Here is a 13368-nt window from a genome sequence, read left to right on the forward strand (position 1 = left end):
TTCTTGATGAACCCTACACTGGCCCACAAAGAGCTACTATAAATCACCTGACAAAAAACAAAACATTGATAGGAATTATTTTTTAAAGGAAAAAAAAATTTTTTTTGTTTGTTTTTTTTGTTGTTGTTGGTCATGGGGCTTGAACTCTGGGCCTGGGTGCTGTCCCTGAGCTCTTCAGCTCAAGGCAAGTGCTCTACCCCTTGAGCCGTGGTGTAACTTTAATTGACATTTTTTTGTTTGCTCACAATTTGCCAAGTATTAAAAAGAGGGTCCCAAGCTGGGTGCCAGTGGCTCGTGCTATAATCCTAGCTATTTAGGAGGCTGTAACCTGGAAGAATACAGTTTGAAGCAGGTTCAGGCAGAAAAGTCTATGAGACTCTACCTCCAATTAAGGAGAAAAATTCTGGACTGGAGGCATGGCTCAAGTTGTAAAGCACAGTTGTAAAAGACAAGCCTAGTGAGAGTGAGTCCTTGAGTTCAAGTCCCAGTACCAGCACACAAAAAAAGAAAAAAAAAAAGAAAAAATGCTCTGAAAATCATAAAGTTAAAAAACAACAACAAAGGAGGAGGAAACAATGCTTGATAGGAAATGTACTTATTCCCTTGCTCATGTAACTATGACCCCTCTGTATAGTATTTTTACAATTTAAAAAAAAACAGGGGCTCAGTGGTAGAGTGCTTGCCTTGCATGCATGAGGCCCTAGGTTCAATTCCTCAGCACCACATAAGCAGAAAAAGCCAGAAGTGGCACTATGGCTCAAGTGATAGGTCACTAGCTCTCAGCTGAAGAGCTGAGGGACAGCATCCAGGCCTAGAGTTCAGGCCCCATAACCAACAACAAAAACAAACAAACAAACAAAACCCTGCTCTTCTCTTGAGAAACAATAAAAAAAAAACAACCACCAAATTTGGGGTCAAGCAGGCTGCTTACTCTGTTCAACCTTACCAAGCCAGGTAGTCTAGGCATAGGTTAAGGTTAATTTAGTAGGCCTGTGTGTTTTATCTGCACTCAGGAACAAGGGTACTTGCCCTCCTCTTGTCAGACTACAGGTGCAAAGCCTCAAGCACAAGGAGATAATGCACTGTACTGCCTTGTCAAGGCCAGGTTCTGAGAAACTATGTGCTAATGAAGGATGGTTTTCCTCTGATACATAAGAACAAAATGCCCATTCACCCAGAAAGAGTAGTAAGCATCCTTAGAAAGAGGAAAGGCTATTTTAATTTCATTGCACATGAAGCTGCTGAATACAGAGATGTTTCCAGTGGGTTTGTAGCAAAATCACTGGCACTACGAGTCCCATCCCTATAGAGAATGAGAAACCAGCCCACTCTTTCCCTGCCTCCCTCCCTGGGCCAGCAGGGAGTCACCTCCAAGGCCTCCATGGCCAGCTCAGGTGGGTTGTGGTAGTGGATCTTCTTGGGGTAGCGGGCAGCTTCTTCATGCAGGTAGTGGCCAGCCTGTCTGTAGTGCAGCAGGTAGATGGCTGGTGGCTGCTGTTGCTTCTCAGCCACCTTGCCCAGCATGTAGTGGATAAGCCACTCTTCCTCATCACCATCACCCTCACAGCGGGCTGCTGACGTGAAACAGTGCCTGGCTGTCTCCAGCATGCTGTCACGGCGGCCCTCCATCTGTAACAAGACAGGCTTTAAGTGCAAGGCCTGAACCTGTGCAGGGATCACACTTCTATGAAACCAGCTGACATTTCTCTCAGCAACCTTGAGACCAGAACTGTTTGCCACCATTTTACAGCTGGTAACAATAAAGGGTAGAAAGGCTTGGGGAGTCTCAAAAGGATACCCGAAGTAACACAAAGAGCTGGACTTAAAGTTGCAACACCTCTCATCAACCCAAAGATCTTTTTTTTTCTACTTTCTCCCTATAGTACCTAACAGCCTATGAGTTTATAAAGTAACTACTGACCCCTCTCTGAAGTTCTCAACTATGACCTATGTATGGCTACAGTAAAGAATTGTGCCCATAAAGGGGGAAAATAAAGGACAAGGCTGGAGGTCCTGTCAACTCTGTCATGTCACTCTGACAATGTCTATGGTCAGAGTAGATATTTGCAGGCAGTGAGCACCCTGCTCCCTCATCTTGCACTAGGGCAAGAAAGCAGAGTTGGGGAAGATATTCACCCAGGACTCAGCTCCACAGCACCACAAAGGTTGTGCACCTGACTGTCTCACTTTCTTCTCCCTATCCTATAAGAAAATAATTCAGTATTTTTAAAGGACCGATTCCTCAGCCTATCATCTAATGCCCACTGACTTGGGAATCTGCATTTACAGAAGTATCTCCAGCTATACCCTTAAACCCAAAGACAGAAATAGGACAGAGGGATAGCTTGCAAGACACTTTCTAGCTTGGACAGCTGCTTCTCTGCAGCCCCTGGCAGCTATCTATCAGGCATGCATCCCTCCATTCCAGAGCTATCAGGCTGGGACAGGATGAAGATTGCCCTGTAGAAGCAAAGAGGCAGCTACTCTGGGCATTCCAGGTCTCTGGCCCCTCCTTACCATGCACCTGACTTGATGGCAAGGAAGCTGTGGCCTCTTCTCATTTAACCTCAGGGGCCAGAGTGAGGTCAGAGGCCATGGGCACTGTTCTCCAGGAAGGGGGGCTGCGACAGCCAGGCACATATACTCATGCTCCTAGCCCACTCAGGCAAGCCTGTTCTACTCACTTCTGCTCAATGGAGGCTTACTTTTATGAATATCTAATTGTAATGGCCTTGGAGCTGACATAAAAGAATGGCATGTCAGATACTTCTTGGGAAACAAAATAGACACTAAATGAAATATAGCAGAAAGAATTACAGGGCAAGGCAAACAGTAAAGTCAGGTAATAACATCATACCCCTTCTAAAACAGATTCTATAGCAAATCTGTTGCAGAAAAAGGCAAAAGCTGAAATGTAATTCTACTCAAACAGCTTAATAGCTGTGTGAATTTGACCAAGTCACTGCCCACCTAAGCTCTGCCACCAGCCAAGAAAAGATGACTTTTGGCTGGTTCCTGGCACCACACAGACCCTCCACAAGAAGCTGAACCCAGTCACATTCCTATAGAGGGGTACACTACTGATGTACCCATCCTTGATTAAGTGTAACAGGTAAAACATCTCAGGTAGGAAGAAGAAGGGACAGTCACTGAGGGGATGTGTGTCTCAGAAGCTCTGGAGGATATCTTCATTGCTGCCCCGCCATCTTGAGTGGAAGGGACATCTTCAACGCTGGCACTTCATTCACCTTCTGTCAGGGGTTCCATGACCAGGGCTCAGAAAATGGCTGAGACAGATGTCCCTACTAAAGTCTTCCAGTACTACCTAGAAGAAGGAATAACCAGCCTCATTCGCAGCCTAAAACACAGTAGGAATGTCAGGATATTTCCTCCAGGTCATTAAGCTAGATAGCTCTGGAGCCTAGGCCTGTTCCTTTGCCTGAGAATCAACACATAGAGAATCTTTTTATTTTTATACAACTCCTTTGATGACCTCACAGACAGAAACTAAAAAACAAAGCAGCTCAAATAATGGCCAACATGTGTGCTACAGTGCATGCTAATCAGACACAGAAGTCCAACCATAGCTCTAGCAATTAGGGAACTGTATTCTGTAACACTCTTTAGTGCTGGAAGGTATCTCCCCAGAAATGGAAAGATCCCATAGACCACAGGGAAGCCCTGAAAGGCTTGGACAACTTGGACAACTTCCAAACTTCTTGACTTATATCCCTAGAGGATTTTCATCTTTCTTGCCTTCCCTGACTTTCCAAGAGATAGCCTGGGAACTTAGTCTCAGATTCTGAGCTATATGTCATTATCTTCTATCAGATCACCACTGGAGTTAGCACCACAGGCCATGAGCCTAAGTAGAAGAACAAGGCCGGGAGAAAAGGTGGGTGGGAAGTGGAGCTTGGGCTCCTGTCCATCACTCATCCCTGCCTTCCCTGCACCTGCCCCCAGGTAGTTGTACAAATAAAGCTCTATAACTCTACCCTAAGAGCCATAAGGGCATTTGCCTTCTCATAACACTTATTACCTAGAAATCTCCTACTCAGGGCTGGGAAGGTGGCTCAGTGGTAGAGCGCTTGCCTTGCATGCATGAGGCCCTGGGTTCGATTCCTCAGCACCACATACGCAAAAAGAAAAAAGCCGGAAGTGGCGCTGTGGCTCAAGTGGTAGAGCGCTAGCCTTGAGCTGAAGAGCTGAGGGACAACGCCCAGGCCCAGAGTTCAGGCCCCACGACTGGACCAAAAAAAAAAAAAAAAGAAATCTCCTACTCTATTACATCACATTTGGCATCACTGCTGAGAGAATAGGGGAAGGATTCCAAACACCAGACCCATCTCATCCCACTGAGCCCCAGTAGTTACAAGGAAGACCTTCCATGAAGTCAGACCCTAACACAGGGTGCTAGCTTCAATCCTAGGCTTGCAGGCTCAGAGGCCACTGCAACACAAATAGACTCCAGCAAGGGGCTTCTGCACAGGACAACTACAACAAAATTGGGTTACAACCTTTAAAAGGAATGTACTAGATACACAAGAATTAACCTAGATAGAGCCCAACCTGATACTCATGGAAAAATGAAAGTGAATGCTTTATTTAGTATGATAGTACTTAGAGACTAAAAGAGAAAATGAACAGACAAATCATGGTGATTTTTTTCTAAAGTACATTAATACGTACAAAAAGTTGTGGGAGTTTTGTTAAGTCTGAAAAGATACAAGCTGATGAGACAGGAGTAAGAAGACTAGATGGGAGCCAGGCACTGGTGGTTCACACCTATAATCCTAGCTACTCAGGAGACTAAGACCTGAGGACTGCAGAAAAGACCATTAGACTCATACCTTCAATGAACTATTCAGAATAACCAGAAGTGGCTTTGTGGCTTAAGTGGTAGAGTGCTAGCCCTGAGCAAAAGAAGCTCTCAGGGATAGTGCCCAGGACCTGAGTTTAAGCCTCAGAACTGGCACAGAAGGAAGGGGAAGGGGAAAGGGAAAGGGAAGGGGAAGGGAATGTGGGAAGGGAGTAGAGGGAAGGGGGGAGGGGAAGGAAGGAAGGAAGGGAGGGAGGGAGGGAGGGAGGGAAATAGGGAGGGAGGGAAAAAAACTAGATAGGGATTTTGGCTTTACCCTTAATGCATCATTCTTTTTGTTGTTTTGTTTTTGGTGCCACTCTTGGGGGGCCTGAACTGCTATTCCTGAAGGTTTTTGTCCCTTGCTCAAGACTAGCAATCTACCACTAGAGCCACAGCTCTACTTCTGTATTTTTTTTGGCAGGGGGTGATTAATCGGAGATAAGAGTCTCATAGACTTCCCTGTCCAGATTGGTTTCGAACTGTGATCCTCAAATCTCAGCTCCTGAGCAGCTAGGATTACAGGCTCCTGCCACTGGCACCTGGTTGAGAATGAATTTTCAAAGGAGGTTGATATTTCAGATGAGGACCATGTTGGCACTTATCTACTCCCTTCTCTTTCACAGCTTCCTTGCTGCCTCCTTGGTGCTTCCTTTTGTCTCTTCCACTTATATCCTCTGCCACTGGTGCCTGGCCTGTCTGTATAATGCTACATCTATATTACCCAGAAAATAAAACAAAAGAACCACCAGCTTACTAAAGACCAGCTTCTGATTGTGAGTTCCTGATGGGGCCTCTTAACATGCCTGCCACCCAAGAGATGATGCCCAGCAAGATACTGGAGCCATCATCCTCACTGATCTATAGGGTTCATGCAATTGGACAATAAGGGCGAGAAAACTTGGAAGCCAAAACTGTTGCGAGCCTGAAATCCAGATCAGATATACTATTACATCTAGTCTAATAGTATAATGAGCATCTACTTCAAAGTAAAATCTTAAGTCTTGCATATTATGTGTGACATTATGAAGCTGATAAAAGTAAGCTGTTCAGATCATGGGCCAAAGCTTAACACAAGAGGCTGAGGAATGAACACAGCTGATCACTGCCTGAGGAAAAGAAGGAAAATTGGCTAAGGAAGAAACAACAAGTTTCTGAAAAGACAAAGAATTCAGCAAATCTTAGAGGGAAGGAAATTTATGCTGTAAAGGAAAGATGTGGATCACATTATACATGTTAGGAGACTGGAATCTGCTTTTTTCTCATAACTCCATGCTAGTCCCCTCTCAGCCCAATTCTTTTTATGTATCCAAAGATCCTATATGAAAAACTTGCCTCTCTCCTCTTGGCCCAATTATTTTATGTATCTAAAGATGGAATATGAAGACCCATAAAGACTCCAGGCAAAATCCCAAGAATGTATGAACTTGTTTGAAGTGCAGGCAGGGCAATCAACCTAAGCCCAGCTGTAAACATCCCATTGTGGACCCAACTGAAAGGCCCCCACCTTCCTTGACCTAATGGCTTTTTCATTAACCTCTGCCTCCTTGCTTGGACCTCCTATAAAAACCCAGCGCCTGTCCCAACTCTCTGGCACAACTTCCAAATCCACGGGAAGGTTTGGGCCCCATGCTGTTCCTCAATAAACAATTCTAGCCTGTTGATGATTGAGTCCAGCCTATTCCTTTTCCATTCTCTTCCATTTTCCTAACAATATGAATGATAAATGACTTTTAAAAAATTAAGCTCTCCCAGAATCAAACTTGAACAGTTTTTCTTCATTTGAAGAATTAGCACATACTTGTAACTGTCACCATAGTTCTGGTAATGTAAGACTCAGGGGTTATTCACTTAATTTTCTTCATGATGAAGACTCAATCTTACATATTAGTCACTATTTATTACAATAATTTAGTCTTTAAAATTCATTTTATATCCTGTCCTGGAGTTGACCATACTCAAATAGCGTTGGAATTGTGTAGATAGGTAGAGATGTCACCCAGACTATGAAAGTGGCTATCTCCACAGGTAAAATTTATTGTTATGTTTTTAACATCATTTGAATTTTTATATTAAGCACATGTCACTTTTTTTGAGGGGGGGTCAGTAATGGGGCTTTAACTCAGGGCATAGGTACTGTCCCTGAGTTCTTTTTCTCAAGGCTAGCACTCTACCACTTAGAGCCACAATGCACTTTGGGTTTTGGTGGCTAATTGGAGATAAGAGTCTCACGGGCTGGCTTTTTTTTCTTTTTTTTCTTGTCAGTCATGGGGCCTGAACTCTAGCCTAGGCCCTGTCCCTCAGCTCTTCCGCTCAAGGCTAGTGCTCTACCACTTGAGCCATACCTCCACTTCCAGCTTTTTCTGCTTATGTGGTGCTGAGGAATAGAACCCAGAGCCTCATGCATGCAAGGCTAGCACTCGACCACTGAGCTACCTTTCCAGCCCCTGGATTGGCTGTGAACCATGTTCCTCAGATCTCAGCATCCTGATTAGTTAGGATTACAGGAATGAGCCACAAGCGCCCAGCTACAATATCACTTTCATAATCAGGAGAGATAACAAAGTGTTTTCGCTTTTTTTATTTTTTTTGGTTGGTCGTGGGGCTTGAACCCTGGGCTTGGGCACTAGCCCTCAGCTCTTCAGCTCAAGGCGAGCACTCTACCACTTGAGCCATAGTGCCACTTCTGGTTTTCTAGTGGTTTATTGGAGATAAGAGTCTCACAGACTTTCCTGCCCAGGCTGGCTTTGAACAGTGATCCTCAGATCTCAACGCTAGGATTACAGGCATGAGCCACCGGCACCCAGCTGTGTTCTCACTTTTTAAAGCAGGTCTGGGCTTTCATGAGCCCAAGAAGAGTTTAAAGGCTCTGGAAACCCATGTCCTGATCTCAGACAAAACATGGATCTCAAAGGGTAATGGGGCTGTAGGTACAATGTCCAAAGCCCCTCAAGAATGGAGGGCTTTCAGATGATCACAGCAACATAACTATGAGCTACGAGCCTCACTCAGTCTTCCAATAGTCCTAAGATACTACTAAGAATGCTATCCTCATTTGTGATTTTAAGATGATCACTATAAAACCTGAGGCACAGCATTGTTTACCTGACTAAGCAGGCTCTTCCAGCATCTTGCTTTCCTGAGACACCTTTCTGGGTTGTGATGTCTTACTGCTTATACCACCCTAAATTTGTCAGTAAAAGAGACTGAGTTGTATGTAGGTCAGTGGTAGAGTGTATACTGCCATGTGTAAGGCCTAGGGTTTGATTCCCACCTCCACAAAAAAATAAAAATTAAAAAATCAGCTAGGGGCCAGTAACTCACATCTGTAATCATACCTACTCAGGGGGCTGAGATCTGAGGATTCCAGTTCAAAGCTAACTTTGGGCAGGACAATCATTGAGACTCTTATCTCTAATTAACCACCAACAATCCAGAAGTATAAAGACATATAGCTAAATAATGCTGCAATGAATATAGTTGTGCTGGTAGCTTTCATGTGACCTTGCTTGTAAATGCCCAGGAGTGGGATTGCTAGACTATAAAGAAGTTCTATGTTTAGTCTGCTTTATGTTTATATTCTATGTCTATGCTTATGTTCTATGTTTATACTGCTTTCCAGAGTGGTTGAACCAGTTTACATTCCCACCAACAGTGTAGTTGTATTCCCTTTTTAGCATCTACTATTATTTGTTTTCTTGATAACGGCCATTCTAACTGGGGTAAGGTAGAATCTCCATGTGGTTTTTTATTTGCATTTCTTTTGCAGCCAGAGTTGTTGAACAAAAATTTCTTTATGTGTCTATTGGCTATTCTTATTTCCTCTCCAGAGAAGTCTCTTTTTAATCTGTAGCCCACTTATTAATAGAGCGGTTGTTTCTTTGAGGATTTGATGGGGGGAGGGGTGTTTTTTGAGCTCTAGGTATATTGTTTATATAAGGCCTTCTGTCTGTTGTATAGCTAGCAAAGATCTTCTCCCAATCTGTGGGCTTTCTATTTCTCTTCCTAGCTATGTCCTTTGCCATGCAGAAACTCTGCAATTTAATGTGATCCCATTTATCCAGCCTTTCTTTGATCCAAATTCTCCTCAGTAGATGAAAGGATCAAGAAAATGTGGTATATACACACAATGGAATTCTATGCTTCCATCAGAAAGAATGACATTACCCCATTCATAAGGAAATGAAAAGACTTGGAAAAAATCATATTAAATGAAGTAAGCCAGACCCAAAGAAATATAGGCTCCATGGTTCCCCTCATTTGTAACAATTAGTACATGTGTAGGACAATCATAGCAGAGGATCAAAATAGCCCATAACTATGTTCCTATGACCATATAAAATGATGCTAATTGAAATAAACCACAAGATATGGAAACAAGAGGTTTATTTTTTGTTGTTTATGTTGTTATTGTTTTTGTTTTTGTCAGCTGTGAGCCTGAACTCTGGGCCTGGGCGCTGTCAAGCTCTTCAGCTCAAGGCTAGCGCTCTACCACTTGAGCCACAGCACTATTTCGGGCTTTTTCTGCTTATGTGGTACTGAGGAATTGAATCCAGGGCCTCATGCATGCAAGCACTTTACCACTGAGCCACCTTCCCAGCCCGATGTTGTTTTTTAATATACTATATGAAGTTCTTTCTTTTTCCCTTCCCTGTCACTGTGCTTGATTCTAGTACTCTGTGTCTTATATATATGTTTATCTGATTTGGGGAAGGGAAAGGGAATAACAAAATGGTGAAACAAAGGACAAAGGGTGAACCAATGCAACAGCAATACTCACAAAATGCTAAGTTGGAAATTAGCTGTACAACCTAGGCGAGGCAGGGGGGATTGGGAGAAAGATGAGGGAGGGGGGTAACAATATTCAGCAAGAAATGTACTCATTACTTATGTAACTGTGACCCTTCTGTACATCACCTTTACAACAAAAAAATTAATTAAAAAAAAGACATATATCTAAGAAGATCCACTTCAAGAATAGAGCTGTGGCAAGTGGTAGAATGCCACCCTTGAGCAGAAAAGCTAAGGGACAGTGCCTAGGGCCTGAGTTCAAGAACCAGTACACACACACACACACACACACACACACACACACACACACACACACACACACACACGTGCATGTGCACGTGCATATACAAAACAAAACAAAAAACAAGATATATCAGTACAGTTTCTTCACTTCCATCTCAAAGAGCCAAAGGTATTCCTAGTGAGCAGATCCAGTATCCCACATTAGCCACCCTCCTCCCCCCTTCCCCCATCCCCTCCCCTACACCTCACCTCCTGCCCCAGCAACAGACACTGAAAATCTCAACACAAGATCAAGAATTATACAAGGACCCAATGAGTAGTTTCTTTAAAGGGATACCTGTGTCAAGTGGACAATACCTCTCTCTTACCACTTGACTGGTTAACCAGTCAGGTTACAATAGCCAGTCCTTAAGTCTGTCTTAAGTGGACTGAGTGTCCAATGCCCAATACAGTTATTGACTGCGGCACAGCTTAGGCCTCCTGGGGAAGCTCCCAGTATAGTTGTCAGAACAAGGACTAAAAACAGAATTTTGCTGGCCTGTCCTTGGCTCGACAGAAAGTAGCCAAAACCTCTGCAGTATCCCTTCTCACCTGCTGCACAAGCTCAGGGGGCAGCTCAGCTCTCCACTGCTTCAGCTGGCGTGAAGCGAATGAGTGCAAAGCGTAGGACATGGTGCCATACTCAATCCACAGGGACAGGTTTGAGCTGTCAATCTCCAGGGCCCGCCGGAAACAGTTCAGGACAGGTGTGGCATGTTTCCAGATGGGTCCGTCACTCTTCAATTCATTGGAGTTCAGCTTGTCCTGAATGCGGCTGGCTCGGGCCAGAGCCATGCCTGCCCAAGAATCGAATCTGGGGTGATGACAAAAGGGCCAGATAAAAATACCTTTGCCCCCATGGCATAGCAGACACAGCAGCCTGCTGGGCAAAGAGACACCATGGAAATTCTACTCCCACACTAGGGCTCACAGCCTAGCTTAGCCACTCAGTATAGCCAGGGCTGTGAACTAGACTGGCCATGACATATAGCTAAGAAGATCTACCTTAAGAGAAGAGATGTGGGTATTAAGAGACAAAATGAGTTTCTTTGTGAGTCCCTTAGCATCCCACAAGCATTCACTGGCTTTCTAACAAATGGCTCTTAGACTTTTCTCCCTAGACTGAGGTGTCACTCACAAAGCAGTCCCTAATTCTGCATCATAATCAATAAGGGTCCAGCTAAGGTGATAGGGAGAGTGTCAGCAGGTGTCATCTTCTCTCCTTTCAGTGAGGGTAGAGCTTTCCATCAATACATTCATCAAGCAAGAACAGAGACAGCAGAGAGCTCTGCGCCCCATCCACTCAGCTTCTCTCTGACTCTCTCTGGGCCTTGAGTAGACCCTGACCTTTCTAGTTCAGCTCCCAGCAATAAAACAAAGTGAGAGGACTACAAGATGGTTAAGCCTCTATCATTCTGAGATCACCTAAAGAAACTGACCTTGGGAACAAACAACCTCTGTGAAAAAAATGACAGTCACAGAAACATCAAGACCAAGATAATTTCTGTTGCAGAGTCTGGAATTTTCTCAGTGAAGTAAGGAGGCTGAGCCTAAACAATTCCTTGCAGCCATCCCGGCGCCTAGGCAGGAGATGGGGGGGCTGTACACCCAGCTCCAAGATCTAGAGGTAAGACAAGCCATCCTTTGAAGTGCAGATGCCTGGCTCAATGGGGTGAGCTAGAAGGGCTCTGCTTTAGAGAAATGCAGAATACATTGATTAACTCCCTAAATGGCTTGAATCACCTCTAAGCATACCCTATATGGAAGACTGAGGCCTATCTTTCCTAGGGGAAAAGTTATGCTGGTCCATTTAAAGTCTGGCATCTTGTCTTCATGGTGAGCGAAGGTGATGCCTAACCCCCTAGATCCCTGGAGAGAGGGGTGGGCATTTGACAGATAGGTTACTGAACCTGTCAGTCCAATGCCTGGGACTGGGAGTATCCTATGATCCAGCCCCCTGGCCTGACTCTAGACATGAAATAGTATAGGTGCATGCACGTGCCTGGACCATTCCTGCTCAGCAAAGCAGGAATAGTCAATATGGTCTTGGATTGTTCCCTGTAGGAACAATCAGGACTTACTGTCCACCCAGCTGTCTGCTCCCCAACTGGCTAGCTGAGAAGACAGACAAAGCCCTAAAGCTCCCCTGGCATCAGCCTGTGAGGGCGAGAATAAAGGAGGCCAATGGCTGGGGCTCAGGACCAAGCCAAACAAGTCCCTCCTTGGTCCTGGGGCCAGTCCTCATAGGAAATTTCTTCTCTGTAGCACAACTGTTCAGTGGGCTAGATCTGACAGGCTGATACTGAAAGATTATTAGACTTTGCCAGAGAAACCACGCAAAACATCCAGGTACAGAGAACAAAGAAAGGTTTATTGCCGGGAAAGGAGGCCTGCAAGACTCCCTCTCATAAGGGAGAAGTAGAAGCAGCACCAGCTACTGTCTGAGGTGACTTATATAACCTAGGAGGTTTAGGAGAGGCTAGAAGGGGCTAGGAGGTAGAGACCCAGGTGTGGGTGTGTAGGCCAGGGGCTTCATCATGACGGACTAGGATTTATGGCTGCTATTCAAATAGTAGAGAAGGGGTCCTGCAGCTCCCCGAACTAGAAGGTCACTCTAAGGTGCTCTTGTTGCCTTATATGGTGGTAGCTGTTCCAGAGAAGTGCCATCCCAAGGTAAAGGGGGTTGGAGTATTTACTGCCTTTACTACTTGGGCCTGGTGTTGCCTAGGAAGGGAGCATGCTAAGCTGTGGAAAAGGGAAAGGAGTGGAGTAAGCTATGGGAAGGGAGTTCATTTTGCTAACAGATACCCTCCAAACAACTGGTTGGAAGAAGGCAAGTTGAAGCCAGGCACTGGTGGCTCATCCCTGTAATTCTAGATACTCAAGAGGCCAAGATCTAAGGATCATACCTCACAGCCAGCCCAGGAAGGAAAGTCCATGAGACCCTTATCTCCAAATTAACCACCAGGAAACTGGAAGTGGCATTGTGGCTCAGAGTGGCAGAGCTCTAGCCTTCAGCTTAAAATGCTCAGGAACACACCCAGATCCTGAGTTCAAGCTCCATGACCAACCAAAAAAAAAAAAAAAAATAGAAGGCAAAGTTGAGTTTTTGTGACTCTATTTCATTAACTAAAGGGCTGTCAGGTGAAAAGAGCCACACCAGGTACCTGCCACTTCATAGATGTTGAGTTTGACCCCCCCAAGTGTGTGTCACACAATGACTGTTCAGCCAGACTGAGTGCAAGACTGTACCATTACAATGGAGCACAGTGATCCCAGAGGACAGGCAGGCCTCTAAGTACATGGCTCTCTGCCTAAAAAAAAAATGATAGGCTAAGCAAAAAGGGTTTATGAGGGCTGTTTCCCACAAGCTTTGGGAGTCCTACAAACTGGCTTCTGCACTCAGATCTAATTCTTTCTCCCTATGGAGTAAGAAT

General features: G+C 44.7%; 1 protein-coding gene across 1 annotated transcript in view; it reads right to left on the reverse strand.

Annotated features, from left to right (window-relative positions):
- Cabin1 (calcineurin binding protein 1) overlaps positions 1-13368 on the reverse strand; it is a 147688-nt gene that overhangs the window by 77520 nt on the left and 56800 nt on the right. The window contains exons 23-24 of the mRNA XM_042666163.1: positions 10484-10745; positions 1369-1629 (exon numbers count right to left, since the gene is read on the reverse strand). Of these exons, the coding sequence (XP_042522097.1) occupies positions 1369-1629; positions 10484-10745 (523 nt within the window). The remainder of the gene's footprint in view (positions 1-1368; positions 1630-10483; positions 10746-13368) is intronic.

This window comes from Dipodomys spectabilis, unplaced genomic scaffold (genome assembly GCF_019054845.1).
Source record: "Dipodomys spectabilis isolate Male_0828 unplaced genomic scaffold, ASM1905484v1 ptg000363l, whole genome shotgun sequence".
Lineage (NCBI taxonomy): Eukaryota > Metazoa > Chordata > Mammalia > Rodentia > Heteromyidae > Dipodomys > Dipodomys spectabilis.